The sequence below is a fragment of the Dryas octopetala genome, chromosome 8 (assembly GCF_963921425.1).
Source record: "Dryas octopetala chromosome 8, drDryOcto1.1, whole genome shotgun sequence".
Classification (NCBI taxonomy): Eukaryota; Viridiplantae; Streptophyta; class Magnoliopsida; order Rosales; family Rosaceae; genus Dryas; species Dryas octopetala.
This window is the reverse complement of record NC_141373.1, coordinates 7,710,422-7,725,854: the sequence shown is the minus strand read 5'-3', so window position 1 is coordinate 7,725,854 and position 15,433 is coordinate 7,710,422. Positions and strand designations below refer to the sequence as shown.

The following is a 15,433-nucleotide window of genomic DNA, read 5'->3' as shown; positions in this document are numbered from 1 at the left end:
TAAAGACTTGGAGATATGTTGTGGTATTATAAGATGTTTGATGGTTGAGCTGTGATTGGCTCGGACAGGGTGGTGTATGCCAAGCATCAATGGTAAAGTTGAGATCGTGTGTTGCTGAGCTGGAATGATGATGGAGATAGTTGGTTTGACTAAGTCAATGGTTGAAAAGTCAGAGCATCACGTGTCGTCATCTGATTTGTCCATTGAATCTATGTGGATTTAATTATCCATAAACACCAACTATTTTAGTACTCATCATGGACCAAATATCCTTGACACTATATTCGGCCAAGAAGTCACCTCATAGATCAAGATACTCAAGGTTGGGGCAATTAATCACAGAGCAATACTCAATATCACCACCAAATTTAAATTGCAAGCACTTCCAAGCATCTCTTTATAATTGTTATCACTTACAAGCATCTCTTTATAATTGTTATCACTCTTTGAGAGTAATTTCATTAACCATAACCTCGATGTGACTCTTTCAGCAGGCTCAATAAGAAAAGAATCCACACCAATGAAATCAATATTTTCATATGCAAAACATTACATATACATCAAGCATTACCTATACATCGAGCATGAGATAGAGGAGGAGAAGAAGAATACAGAAGAGGTTGCGGCAGAAGATGGGGTCCAGATGGCACAAGAGGCTATGCCAAGATTGAGCAGGTTGCAGAGAAAGAGAAGGAATAAGAGAGCTAGAAACAACAAATAAGAAGAGGAAGAAGTCTGAGCAGGTCAATTGCTGCATATTAGTCTTGCTTCTGATGCCTTTCAATGCCTAATGGAAAGTTTGAGGCCCTTGATCTTAATTTTCAACTTGGTTTGTATTTCATAGACCTTTTCATGTTAAAAACCTGTAAGTGCTTTCTCTTCTCTGTACCCGCACATCTGCTTTCTGTAAATTGTAGAGATTGGGAATTGTTTCTTACTTTTTGTTAATGAATGATTCTTCAATTTCTAAAATTGCTCTCGGCCTTTTAATGAATGAGTCTTCAATTTATGCTTAATTGATTGTTTTGTCTTTGTGTGTTGGTATTTCTTTTTTCATAGTCTTACTGTAGCTTGCATAACTACCTAAGGCCAAAAGGCTAGTTGGGATGGTCAGATATGGATGGTCAGCTGGTCGGAAAGTGGCCATTCGTTTTTGTGCGTTGGTTGGGATGGTTAGATAGGGATGATCAGCTGGTAGGAAAGTGGCCATTCGTTTTTGTGTGTTTGTTGGGATTGTTAGATAGGGATGATCAGCACGTGAAGGAATGGCAGGAAGGTGGCCATGAGGCTCTTGTATGTGTCATGTGGAGGAATGGCAGGAAGAAGGACCCTAGCTAGAACTGCATGTGGAATTGGTACGTGTCATGTCTATGTTTTAAGGTTGACATCTTGTAACCAAGACATTGCTTATGTTATTTCAGTATTACATTTGCTTTAAAAATGAAGATCGCCTCAATATCTCTCCACAAATATATCAAGTAGAGAACTGCTAAATCAGCATATCCATGCTCAAAGTTGACATAATACAGATTTCATCCTAAACGAATATGACTTCCAACTTTGCACAGGGGTTGCTTTCGACATGTCTTCTAAAATCAGCATCCCCATTAAATCTGAAGGTATATAAAGCTTGCCTCTGAGTCATGCCAACAGGATATATTCTATAAATTTTAAATTCGTCTCCTCCTCTTAAGCTTTCAGGTCTTTCCTGTTTCCAAATGGGCACGTGTTTCTGAGTCTTAAACTTTGTGAGCACCACAGACTCCAATGTCTCAAGAGTCAGATTGCCAGACCTGCCCAGCAAAATCAGAGATAAGAATTTTGGGAACAGAAGAAAGATTAGGGGATATCTGGACAATGCATGGAGACGAAAATACTACTTTTTATCTTTAACCACTAAACTACATGCAACTAAACAACAGAGAGCTAAAATAAAAGGGGCTAGTTAATAATGCTCCTCCACTGCTCCACCTTTAGAGGAATGACACAACTAGTTTTCACTTTTTTTTTTTTGCCCCTCATGTTCTAGAACTATGAAATCAAGTTGGCCAGAAATGTTTCAGCATAAGAGAAGAATGGTGAAGTTACTATTGATTTGCAGAGACAGACCCCAGACCCCGGTATTGCAGTCTTGGGTAGGTGTTAGGGAAATGATGAAGTTACCTTAAGAAAATGGATTCCATCTCAAATCTCCCTCTTTCTCTTACATATAAGTGGTACACGACAGCTGAGCCTCTGGTGCACTTGCAAGGTCGTTCTTTGAACCCTGGGCTACTTTCTTCTTTCTCTCGAATCATCGTTGCCAGGTGAATGCAAAGACGGCATGATGAATGTACTGCTGCCATGTCCACAAGAGCCTTGAAAGAATCCGATGGACCCTCATACTTCCACCTAACCATTTGACATCTCATTATGTTAGAACCTTCATAAAGACACAAAATTGGGAAAGAACAACAATTCGACATATACCTAGAAAAGAAGAAAAAGAAAATAACTAATGATCATAATAATGACCATCATACTGTTCTTTATACATTATACCAGAGGATTCGGAAGATGATTTATTAACTAGATAAGAAAAATATTTACCTTAATGACTGATTATATGCTTCAGGATTATCTGCAAGGTATTTCATGGTCTTAGCTACTGAATCAACATCACTTAGCTCCTTAATATGTAAAAGTGAACCAGGACCAGGAGAAAATTCTTGAATATTTGGAGCACCGACAACCACAGGTACAGTTCCTGAAAGAATAAGATATTGACATCCACCCTCAGCCTCTTTCCCGAACTTGATTATGTAGATGAGAACTTTGCTTTTGGCATCTTATATGCAATTTACTTCCCTTGTGTATGATAATAGCCCTCATATTAAATGTGAAAATGGAAACCATGAAATCTTATAGATGTTAGAGGCCAAACATTGCAAATTCAAAGATGACTTCCATCCATATTGAATTCTCTCAAATTTGTTTGCAAAATATTTCCAAAACTTTTTTCATAAATGCAATATGGAAATACATCCTCATTCCAATACTTTTTTCATAAAATGGAAAAACGTCCTCATTCCTCGTTTCCATAAAATGCAAACGACATATTGTAGGTTGCAACTACAAAATCAGCATGACAGAGGGGACTGAGGAAGAGTGAGAGAGAGAGAGTAGTTTCATACCAGCAACAAGAGATTGGAAGTATTTCTCAGTAACATAATCCTCCTCGTTGGAATTCTCAAAAGCCAAACTAAATCTATAGCGCTTCAAAGTTTCAACTTTGTCCACTGAAAATCATACAAATAAATATTAACTAAAAGAAGATATAATAGTGTCTTTAAGAAACTATATTCCCGCCTCACTGTCTTTTGTTGCCATGTACACAAAAAGCTAAAAGACTGATCCAATATCTTCAGAGAGAGAGAGAGAGAAGTCAAACCACATACATATATCATAAGGGAACAAAATTAATAACATTTTGTAGTGAATATACAAATGACATATTTGTAAAAGACTGTGATATTTATGTTGGTTTGCTCTTGAACTGGATTTCATTCGAGATGCCAACTATTTAGCCAATACATGGAAAATAGATTTGTGATTGCAAAATTAGCACTAATACACATAATCAGGAAAAAAATAAATCAACTGAATAATTTCCAAGCACATGCAGCTGGTTTAAGGGACATCAGGATCAGAATCAATATAGGTCTGACTTTACCACATTATAGCAACATTAACTGATCTATAAGGTATTTTCCCATTAGATCAAGAAATTTTTTTTTTTTTTTCCAGGAAAGCCAAACTTCCAAGTTCTATGTCCTTATGGGCGGCCAAAGAAAATATATAAAAGATAAATGGCCAGAGTAAAAAAAATAAAAATTATAAGTGCCTGTTAATCCATTTCTAACTAAACAACCAAAACATTGTGTAACATTAGAGCTGACCCCCACGATCCAAAAAATTGTATTATATACAAGACAATACATAGCCAACACAAAATATTTCAACCACAAACGCAGAAATGTCACAACAATTCAGCAACAGATTAATGTCATACATATGAAAGCATGCAAGGAGGTTGAAAACCCAGATTCTAATGATTTAACATAGGAGGAAACAAGCAAATACACAGCATTATTACTTAACAAAGCATATTTGAAAGGTACACACCTCTTCCATCATGGTTTCTGTGGCAACCACCATAAGAATCTATCGTGATGTTAGACTTTTCAAGTGCTTCAAGAGCTTGCAAGCGAAAGTTGCGAGCACCACAATTAGAAATAAATGCAGCTGCAAGGGCATTCTCACTCTTTGGCTGGACAGGTGCCATGATATCGTACTCAGCCCAAGAAAAATATCCAACAGGAACATCCGATGAGAGACTTGTTGTCATAACAATACTATATCCCCTCCTAATACACAGAAAAGCAGAAAAAAAAAAAAAAAAAGTCTAAAACTATTAGTTATACTTACTAGTTTTTAGCAGAATAAAGTTCTCATCTTAGAGTAATCCTCTTTTTTTTCTTTGCCCCCACCCTAGGGGAAAAACACCAGCAGGAATGTGATTGAGAGATGACAACAGTAAGTAATTCTAATTGACTGCATGAATAGTAGTATGCCCACCAGCATGCACTATGCAGCACATCATCATCATGCAGGCTATGCTCATAATCTAATGACCCAAAGGCCAAAACAAGTGTCGCACTCAAGCAGGGCCAAAAACACTACACAACATGAGAAATATATCAAATGTATTCCCTGCTAATTTCTTTTGTCCTATATATGCCCACTGTTTAATCAGGGAAAGAAGATGTGGAATTTTAAATCATGTTAAAAATTAATTTGGAGAAATCATGGGAAAAGGGATTTGGATAATTTACAGACACATAGTTTGTTTCAGGATGATTGGACAATTGTGGGTACATTTTTCCAAAAAAAAAAAAAAAAAAAGCCTTAAAAATTCTTAAAAGCATTTAAAGAATTACTTGCACATACTTGCATGGGATTGCAATTCCTATGAAAAAGGGATAACATGTTTGTGAAAAAATATAATAAAAAATCCTAAAAAAGCTATATTAGATTGTGCTTACCCACCGTCGTGCATAAGCAATATTGTTCTCTGTATAGTATTGAGATGATTCCATGGATCGGAGAATACTAGCTGTCCCACCTCGTTGAGGTAAACCAAAAGCAGCATCAGGTTTTTTTCTGAAATTGCCAAACTGGCATCCCACAGAACAAGATTTCCATTCCTATGTAGAAGTCAACAAAAAGTAATTAAGAACATAGGCAAAACATGACAAAAGTATATAGAGTCAGGTATATCCCAAAACTCTATGCTGAAGTCCCAAAAGAAAAGTTCAATTCATTATAACAAATTTCAAATTTGAGAGAGAGAGAGAGAGGCCCAATTCAAACACAAATATTCAGTCTGCTTTTAAGGATAATCTCTGTGACCCAAAAGGAGAGTTAGAAGTATCGATTTCACACACAAAATACCTTATATTTTTTATACTGTCACAATTTGTCAAATGCTGTCAGTTGCCTAAACTTTTCTCTCTCTAAGTCACTCCCAATTCTAAATCTTTATTGTTGATTTTACTCAACAAGATTTAGAATATGGAGTTCAAACCAAAGAAACTAGAATGGCCAAGGTCCACCACCGCTACACACATTCTACCAAGAAAAAAAACTAGGCAAGACCATAATGCGGTCAAAAAGCAAATATGAAACTTTGTATCCTGCTTCCAATGTCAAAGATCAATGGCTTAAGTAGTATCACAAAGATAGGAACTAGGCAAGACCAACATAATGCAGTAGAAAAGCAAAATCAAACTTCATATCCTGCTTCCAATGTCAAAGATCAATAGCAAGTAGTGTAACGTCGCACAACAATTCAAACTCCTACTATTTTACTCACTCATGTCATAAAAATTGAAGTGAGTAAAATTTACTAGCACACAATAAGATGCCATCATTCCCAAAAGCACACCATTCCCATCAAATTTAGGTGGAAAAACCATAACTCGCAAAACAACATGATGAAGTATACCATTTAATCAATCAGAAAAAACGAAAAAATATAAAAAAGAAAACAACTTTATGATATAATTACACAGCAATAAGAATACAATTACAGAATACTTCGAAAGCATTAAACTTTAGGAGTTGAGTACCTTCTCATCCCCAGAAACCAAAATGGGTTCCTTTTCAAAATCCCTGGAATACTCTACAGCATCCTCTCTCTCCAACCAGTCCTCGCAACTGAGCAACCCCAAATCATCATCAACCTTCTCCACCAGCGAAGTAGTCCGGGAGAACAAGTCGGCCCACGAATCGACATAGGCGGCGTTTTTGGACATGTCAAGCTTTCCCAAGAATACGATCTCTGCTATGACCACAAGGGCCACCACAAAAGGCATTAGATTGGACCATTTTCGCTTGGTCACCGTCGGAGGCCCAACAGAGACCGGTAAGCCTTCATGGGTCGTCGCTGTTCTCGAGCCTCTTTGGATTGAAAACACGCCCATCAAACGAACTCACTCTCTATTTTTCCGAGAAAGTGAAAGAAAAGGTCGAGAGAATGAATGAAGGGAACTGGTTAATGGGGTTTGGAGTTGAGAAAAAGAGACATGATGGGGTTCGGTGTGGCTTTCGATGAGAATGAGGAAATGGGTTGAATCATGGATTTCATGGGTGAGGTGAGGGGAGAGGTTGATTTTTCTTTAGTTGCAAGTCAACAAGATGGAAGAGTCGGATGAAATGTGAAGAAGAATATTCAATTTGTTTATGTTTTGCAGGAGAAGCGAAGGCTAACCACTGTGCTTGGACAAAGATGGAAACACTAGCAGGGGTGGGCATTAAGATCGAAAATACTGAAACTATACCGTTCTGTGTCATTCCATATCGTTTGGTCTCATTTCGTTTTTCTTTTTTCAAACTCCGTACCAATTTCATATCGTACCGATTCCAAACGAAATGAAATCGGTTCTGAAGGTTCAATACCGAGATGGTCCCGTTCCGTACCAATTCATTTTTTAACTTGTTTTCATAGCCCAATAAATAACACTAAGCCCAATTCTTCCCAAGAAACACCACTGCCACACAGTTGAATTGGACAAGTAAATAGGGAACATATGTGATAGGCTTTTGAACTCTTTTGTTTTCATAATCTTTGCTACTTATTTGGACACCTATTTATTCACAACTAATCAATATATGTCCAGTATTCTGTGCAGCTGTACACTGCAAAGCAGTCAACCAGTCAATTGAATTTTTTTTTTTTTTTTGTATGGGATCAGGATGGTACCGAACCAATTTGGTACGGGACGAGATGGTACCATAATCCCAAAACTCTCATCTCATCCCGTACCAATCCCGAACTCAAATCATGAAATGGGAACGATATGAGGTAAGTCTCGTCCCCCTCCATCCCATGTCCACACTTAGGAAACAGTGTAAAAGAGTGTGGGGTCAACATTCCACCATTGCACTGGAAAAAATGGATAATGCTAGGTGTATTATATTTTGGTACCATTTTGTAAAGGGCTGGGTTGGAATGATCGAAAACCACAACTAACCTCACCGAACCACATTGCATGTCGTCCAACGCTTGTCCAAAGAGTCAGTGTCAATTGGCCAACCGAACCGACAACACTGGTACGCAGTGGCAGTATGGATAGGCTGAACCGTTGGTATTCTTCTTCTTCTTTCTAGTTTCTAGTTGGAGAAACTAAAGGGTGGTGTTGCGATCTTAGTTTTTGGTTTCTGGTCTCTAGTTGAAGAAACCAGAGGGCAGGCAGAGGCACGGCGACAGCAATCTTCGGTTGCTGGTGGCGGTGGGTGGTGTTGCGACGAGGTTGGGCATGCGCGGGCTTGGAAGTGAGTGGTGGCTTCGGCGAGGCTGGTGCAACGGTGAGCTTGGGCTGCTTGGCTTGGCAGCGCAATGGCGTCGGGAAGACGGCTGCTGGAGGGTGGATTCGAGCTCGGTGGGATGCAGAGTCTCTTAGAGAAGAAGGTGAAGTCCCAGCCACCAAATCTGAAGCCGTCGGTAGCGGTGGTGGTTGCAAAGTCAGCCATACCACCCGTGGCAATTCGGTGGTCGGTCATGGGATTTCGGTTTGGTTACTGACATCGACTCATCCCTAATCTTATGTACCACCTCTCTAATAGAGGTAGGACCGACCAATACAAGTAGGTCCTACCTCTATTAGAGAGGTAGTACATAATATGATATCAAAATGTAGTACACCTAGCATTACCCTTTTTCAAAATGCCAAAAAAACTCCATTACTTTTTTCCGGGTAATGCTAGGTGTATCATATTTTGATACCATTTTGTGTACACTTCCTCCAATAGAGGTGGGAACCACTAATACATAAGGTTATGGTTGTCATCTGAAGCATAATATATGAGTGTATGTCTGTGGAAACAAAAATTTAGGCATGACCGTAGTATCACGTGGCATGCTGAATTGTTGATGTTGTTATGGTGTTATTAATAATTTTTTTTTAGAACATGTTATTAATGCATTTAAATTATAATACGCACATGAACAATTATAATGGTATAGTTTAAGATTTTAGATATGAATGATTGTACAAGTGTTATAATTTGAAAAGATTGTCACACCTCCCACATGAAAAAATTTCTTGTATACATATATGTGTATGATAGAGAATTCTACTATAGACGAACTTTTTTTAATAAGGAAAACTCTATTCTTTAATAGGAAAATTCTATAATAAAAATCATAACATATTTTAACATTTGAAGACAATAGTAGGGTTTTAGTTTGTGAATTATCATTAGATATGTTTGTATGAAATGGGAATTCTTTTTACAAACGAACTCCCTACCATATTTGTTTGAAATTGGAATATTAATACATTGCTAAAATTGCTAAGATCAAGAATGGGAAAAATTATAGGTATATTTTTCTGTTTTTGATATGGGAAGGCAAAATTTAAAATTTGAGACCTCTTCCGACAAACCGAAGAGAAATTACACTATAACAATAGCTAGGTAAGTTTTACTTTGACTTTTTTATATTTAATTAAGGATCAAAATAGAAAACATTTGGATTCACCGAAAAAAATAAAAAAAATAGAAAAACATTTGGATTCACCGAAAAAAATAAAAAAATAGAAAAACATTTGGCTCTTTGTTGGAATGGTCTCGGTCGCGAACTTTCCATGTCTTATGCAATGACAAGCCTTTAGTGATGTTTGCATATTATGAAAAACTAGTTTACTTTTGAAGTTGGTCATTGCAACTCCATAATTGCACAAATATCTGTTCTGCCACGACAGTTATGAACTACTTTAACGAAAATGGTATACATGCACATACACGTCATAAAACACGAAGAGAATACAAAACAAATATTGCACAACCCTTCTCAATTCTCATTAAGGTGTAATGAAAATTTACTAAAAATGTACTAAATTTCATCAAGTTTTTGAATCGTCAACAAACTAGGCTAGAAACATAAATAACAATGAAATTCCCTGAATACATAAATAAATAAATAAAATAATAATATACTGTCCTAAACTTCTAGAACTCAGACAAATGGATGCAAATTATGTGGAAGAAGAACAGAACATGATTGATACCTTGCCCCATGACATCCACACGTTTGCCATACAACCAACAAATTGCATTACGCATTTTCTACATTTATAAAAGTTCTACTTCTACTTCAAATGCACTGAATACAACAAAATTGAGGGAAGGGATAGCAAATGTCCCGAGAAACCTATGTTGATAGCTACTGCTGTTTATCAACTAAATCTACTCCATAATTCCAATCCACCATCATACTAGAACAAAAGCATATCACGACAAAAGAGACACATCTCTTCCCTCGGGACTTTTGCTACTGATAAAATCTGAGATTGCATTTGTCTCTCATCTTCAAATAGCAGAAAGTGGAAAGTATAACCATATCTCCTTCCTTTCCATGTATCAGTGTCAATGCTTACCTGTCAAACTTCAATATTAAGTTGCAACTCAGCTCCCTCCTAAGAAAAAGTGAAGGTCATTTTTCGGGCAGATGAAGCTCTCAGGGTGTTCTAACAGTAATTCGTTATTCCCTTGTTCTTCTCTTTCGGAAAGAGCATTATGGACCACTGAAACCTCGTTTGTATCAAAATTTCCCAATGGCACGAGCTGAAAAAGCACAGGAGAGAGTTAACAAAGATGACTACCCTAACAATTAATACTGAACAATAATAGCAGGATCTCAATTATGGGTGATTCGTAAGGCAAACAGAAAATGCAGAATTTACTCTAAACATTATCTTTTACGCTTTTGTGCTAATTATAGACATTACTTGATCATATCCAGAAGCACCAACTGCAGCTCTTTTAAACCTTTTTGGTATGGATTCATAGCTTGGCTTCCCTTCGCAGCCTTCATCCACAAAGTTCTGACCAGAAACTTCTGTGAAAGGACAAAAAAAACCAAAACAAAGAAGATTGAACCCCTTGAATGTGAAAAACCTATGATGGAACTCTTAATGCCCAGTGCGCCCACATTAAACAATAATGCTGTGTAATATTGACCGAGTCATAATCGCCATCTAGCGAAAGGTGTGTAAAAAGCTTCAGAAAAGATTGTTCAATGTAAAGGCCAGCCTATGTTCATATTTTTGAATAGTGACACCACAGGTGCTTAGGAAAAAGTAAAAGAAGTCATTACTTTTACTGAAAAATCAAACCATAAATGAGAGATAAACTTTTTTCTTCTCAATAAATAAATAAGAGATAAACCAGTGGAAAGTAAGTACGCGTAAGTGTAAATGACCAAATTGCTTATTAATCTAGGGAAGGTGGAAAGACCAACTAAATTTTAAGATACCCATTAGGTACAGGAGGTGGGCATCATTTTGGAAGAAGTGATCTGAACAAATGTATCATTATCAGGAGATACAAGAAAAAAATTTTCCTGGATCGGTGAAGTTAGTCAAAGTTACCCGTAGAACTGCCAACTGAATCCTGATGACATAAGGGGTTCTGCTCTGAACTTCTTGCTGATGCACGAGAGTTTTTTAAGGTTGGCTTCCCACTTAGGCGGATCCCCTTATTACAAGACATGGTTTCTTCTCGAAGATTAGGAGATGCCACATTGCATCTTTTGCCTGCAGATGTAAAATGACATATCCATGGACTTTCCATAGTAACATGAGAATCAGCTGTGCTTTCCAACAAAGTTCCATTCTTTTGAAAGTTGATCTTCTGCAAACAGCCATCTCGAAGAACCATGAACTGCACATTATTAAAAAAGTTAAGAAATAATGGAAGCAGGGAAATGAATAAGATGACCAAAATAGACCAACATGCTCACACAGAACCAAGAGTTATATAGCAGATTTAACTCCCTGACCTGGTCAGAAGAATTCTGAGTTTTGAATGGCAACGCTTGTGATGAATGCATCCCCCGAGCGCTGTTTTGTGGATGCCTGTTCCGCAAATGCATGGAACGGTACAATTTATTTACAAATGATGTTTCTAAGGAATCAATATACAAATTGTGCTTCTCATTTGTCCACTCTGTCGATGCACCCTGCAATGGAATATCACTATGAAGCTAAACTTATATTAAGAAATATGAAGAAGAATGGAGCTTATCATTAGATTATGAGGAAAGTTCCAACAGTAAAGTAACAGAAAATCATAAAAGCATCATACGACATAAAAAGAAAAGAGATCATTTTTAACTTGCAATCAAATTCTAAATAACAGTCAATAGTTGAAGGTCCCCGCCATTTTGTTTTGCCACACCTTTTGTTTTATAATTATTCATAGGCAAGCAGATGCAAGAGGTGTTTGGGCTCAAGCAAATAGCTAAAAAAAACTAGGCTCGTGGCTTAGAAAGTATAAGACTAAAACCTGCACTCAGGAATTGTATAAATAAAATTATTGAGAGAAAAAATACTAAATATAATGGTTTCAGTATAAGAGCTGCAGAGATATTCTTGTTGGACTTCTCTATGAAACTAACTTCCTCAGATAGAACAGTGCATAAATCAGAACTAAGATAGGAGAGTAAAGAAGAACCTCAAGGGCAGGGGACCGGGGACCAAAAGCAAATACTAATTCAAATGGAAGTTGACCTCCACTGGTTAACAAAATCAAAGAAAAACTCAACTTCCCAAAATAAAACACTTCAAGATTTGAGCCCTTAATATGATGAGTTAAAATCCATGAAGCAATCAACTCAATCAAGTAGTAGATTTAAATTATCACAGGGCTGTCATCTCTCACACTAAAAACAAAATTAATCATTAATTGCTTGTCGCACTAAAACCTTCTGTCATGTCCGCTATAATTCAAATACTCAATGTCCTGTGGAAAAATACTATGAATTGATCATTAATTACTTCACCAACCTCTATTTTTTTGTTGTCTAGCTGTTCTTGAAAAATGATACCTGAGAGCATGACTAAACGGGCCCTAAATATCTAATTGAATGGAGAAAATTTCTTTATCGTCCAAAACAATCAAAGTTAGCCACCTTGCATGAATCACAATTCTTTCGCAACTAGTCACATCTGCATTAATCTAAAGGAAAATTTTTCTTTTAAACAAGTGTTTCAACACTTCCGACCACCATGAAAACAAGAACACATTTCAACATGTCATTTCAGTTTGATAAAAGATATTTTTGAGTCCATCAGTTTGAGCATTAAAGGAAATACTATATACAATAGTTGATAATTAGTGACTTAATATAACAAAAACTCATCATAATTCTAATCAAAATCAAAACTCAAGTGGACAGGACAGAAAGCAAAAATTGAAAAATGGAAAAATGGAAAAATGATAACCCAGAAAGAATGTGCATATAAGAAAACCAGAATGCTTCCATGTCCCCCAATAAATTTAACATCTTTGTTTCTTTTAGTCCTAACTAGGCAGTTAATTGTCATTATTAAATGAATCATTCATAATTAATTATCCAATCTCAACTCAAATTTGTTTGCATAAAATTAACAACTTAACAAAAACAGGTTAACAATTATCTTCATTACTATTAATCCAGAGCAGCTCAAAATAACTCTGACACCACCACCATAAGTGTTAAAGACATTAAAAAAGCATCAAGACAGACAAACTAAATAAAAGATAACATCACAATTTCCAAAAATATCAAAATTAAAACATACGGGAATTTGCTTTTTATAGAAATGAGATCTCCTTCTTCTGTATGGTACTTTTCTTCTAAAATACTCATTTACAGAAAAAGATAAATGCTTGAAAAAATAGATTTGAATCTAAAAAATGACATGCAAAACACAAAACAAATTACCATCGTAGAGATTCCAAGCAAAAACTATAATAAAATAACTTCAATAAATATTAATAAAAAAAATACAGAAAGTAAGAATAAGAAAATGAAGAAAATAGAAATTACCGGTGTTGCATGCGAGTAATGAAGCTTGAAATCCTTGGAAGTATCCAGAGTGATAGAGGAGGAGGAGGAGTTGGAGCCGGTCCGGGTCAACTCGGTCCGGTACTCGGGATCCGAATCCGGCGGCGGAGTATCGTCCCGGCGATTCTCTTCCATTACTGCTTTTGTTCTCTGATCGGAGACAAAATGCGAAACCGTGAGTTTTCAACACTCTCAGGAAAAAAAAAAATGTGCTCCTAAAATTTGACAGAGAAACCCTCTCTCTCTCTCTCTCGGTTGCGAAGAATGTGAGAGACGGAGAGAGAGTGACGGACGGGTCTTTCTTTTCTTGTTGTAGTTGTAGTTGTTGTTGGGGCCAATAAAGGCTCCAGATGGAGTGCCTTTTACACGTGTCGCCTGCATCATTCAGGTGCCACGTCAGCTCTACGATAATATCTTCCAGATATTTTCTTTCACGCACGCGCGGTTGTTGAGCATGTGGGGATTCTCTTTCGGTTGTCTGCTCGCGTGCGCAGAGAAGTGTGAGACCGCTATGGATGCGAGACACGCAATGCGTTGTGGTGGAAAAGATCTCGGAAAATCCGATCATTGCACGACACGTGTTTGGTGAAATATCATGGGGTTTTCTCAAGCCCTTTGTACGTGTAGACGGTGTAGTGCAGGCAATTATAAGTGAAGATCTGAAAATTGGATATTTTTGCAATTCTTGTAGGTCGTCAAACTTATTCTAGAGGCAGGGTCAGACTGAAAGCCTTTAAGTACAGATTCCTATCCCTTGACCTTTCCGTAGTAGAAAAAGAGTTTACATGATATTTATGGGGACAGCGAGCTTAAGATGCGAATCTAAGGTATGCTCGTTTCTAGTTCGAGTTCACATAATATGTTTGAATGGGACAGTTTGAACAGTAACCATGTTTGCATATGAAACGGTATGTTTAATTGTTTATAGGAAATTATTGTTTGCACTTCGAAACTAGATTGATGTACTACTCATATAAATATAGGACTAGTTTTAGATTTATTTATCATTTCCTTACTGTAATCTTAGGTCTGTAATTTCAAACTGGACCCGGTATAGTTTTACATAAATTCATTTTAATATTTTAGATGGGTTGAGTCAATTCATTTAAAATTTTAAATCATAGAAAAAACGTAGAGTGGATGTTTTGAGCCAATCTAGCCGATTCAGTCCAATACTTTACATAGGTCGAGCCAACCTATTTCAATTATAGGCAAAACCTAAAGCGAATGTTTTAAGCCGGTCTAAACTCGAACTTGTTTTAATTTTAATTGTTACATTCTCAATTAAGTTTAGTTTAATTATTTAAATAGGTTAGTTAAGTTAGAGTAGCATAATTTTTTGTTCAATTAAGTCAATTATACTTTGGTGACTAAAACAAATTTTAGAAAATATACTAATTTAATAGAGGCAAGGAGATTTCTGGCCAAAAAACAAAGGGGCAAGGAGATTCATATGCGAAGATATTTGCATGCAAACTCATGCTGTTGTGCTTGTTTGTCCTTCAAACGGTAGATTTTTGCTCATTTATCTCAATTCCCAATGAGTTAATCACTATGTCTAAAATTTAAAAGGTTAAGCGCGAATTGCAAAAATTTTTGACTCGGTTGGAACAGTACCAACATTTTCACATTGATTTTCATTGCGGTGGTGTTGGGTGCTCTTCGCTTCATTTGGTGGCGATGAGAGAGATTCTTTCGTATGGCGGGTCGTGTCACTTATTTAATACAACCTTTAATAATATACTAACATGTTCACACATTTTTAAGATAAATTTATAATTTCTTAAAGTAAATAATACTCATAACAGAGTTTTCTAAAGTAAAAAGTGTTGGTGTGAGTCAACTTATGTTATTATTGTGTAATTATTAAGATTAATTAGGTTATTTATTAATTCTTGTATTTTAGTTATAGGCCCATGTATATAAACCACACTTTGTGGTCTTATTCAATTAAGCAGAAATTATATTGAAAACCCTGAACCTAAACCTTGTCTGTTCATG

At 36.5% G+C, this 15,433-nt stretch overlaps 2 protein-coding genes across 4 annotated transcripts; both read right to left on the bottom strand.

The window, feature by feature from the left end:
* Positions 1 to 1,460: 1,460 nt before the first annotated feature.
* On the bottom strand, positions 1,461 to 6,835 carry FUT11 (fucosyltransferase 11). The gene is made up of 7 exons (XM_086253487.1): positions 6,171 to 6,835; positions 5,089 to 5,246; positions 4,165 to 4,406; positions 3,174 to 3,278; positions 2,590 to 2,746; positions 2,164 to 2,391; positions 1,461 to 1,793 (listed from the first exon to the last, which is right to left on the bottom strand). The coding sequence occupies exons 1-7, from the start codon at positions 6,522 to 6,524 to the stop codon at positions 1,538 to 1,540; spliced, it is 1,500 nt and encodes a 499-aa protein (XP_086109613.1). The 5' UTR covers positions 6,525 to 6,835; the 3' UTR covers positions 1,461 to 1,537.
* Positions 6,836 to 9,484: 2,649 nt separating this feature from the next.
* LOC147276749 (cold-regulated protein 27-like) lies at positions 9,485 to 13,728 on the bottom strand. 3 transcript variants are annotated; one of them, XM_086254346.1, is made up of 5 exons: positions 13,415 to 13,728; positions 11,384 to 11,587; positions 10,974 to 11,265; positions 10,332 to 10,441; positions 9,485 to 10,167 (listed from the first exon to the last, which is right to left on the bottom strand). In XM_086254346.1, the coding sequence occupies exons 1-5, from the start codon at positions 13,565 to 13,567 to the stop codon at positions 10,009 to 10,011; spliced, it is 918 nt and encodes a 305-aa protein (XP_086110472.1). In that variant the 5' UTR covers positions 13,568 to 13,728; the 3' UTR covers positions 9,485 to 10,008. The 3 variants fall into 3 exon arrangements, with proteins under 3 accessions (XP_086110472.1, XP_086110473.1, XP_086110474.1); XM_086254347.1 differs by having other exon boundaries at positions 11,384 to 11,563; XM_086254348.1 differs by having other exon boundaries at positions 11,384 to 11,579; positions 13,415 to 13,557.
* Positions 13,729 to 15,433: the final 1,705 nt, after the last annotated feature.

Coding starts and splice junctions, on each gene's coding strand:
- FUT11 (XM_086253487.1), bottom strand. CDS start 6,524: ATGGGCGTGTTTTCAATCCAAAGAGGCTCGAGAACAGCGACGACCCAT. Junction 5,247..6,170: donor TGGTTTCTGGGGATGAGAAG/GTACTCAACTCC, acceptor ACTTCTACATAG/GAATGGAAATCTTGTTCTGT. Junction 2,392..2,589: donor GCATATAATCAGTCATTAAG/GTAAATATTTTT, acceptor TCAAATGGTTAG/GTGGAAGTATGAGGGTCCAT.
- LOC147276749 (XM_086254346.1), bottom strand. CDS start 13,567: ATGGAAGAGAATCGCCGGGACGATACTCCGCCGCCGGATTCGGATCCC. Junction 11,588..13,414: donor ATTACTCGCATGCAACACCG/GTAATTTCTATT, acceptor ATATAAGTTTAG/CTTCATAGTGATATTCCATT. Junction 10,442..10,973: donor TTCAGTTGGCAGTTCTACGG/GTAACTTTGACT, acceptor GTCCTTTCACAG/AAGTTTCTGGTCAGAACTTT.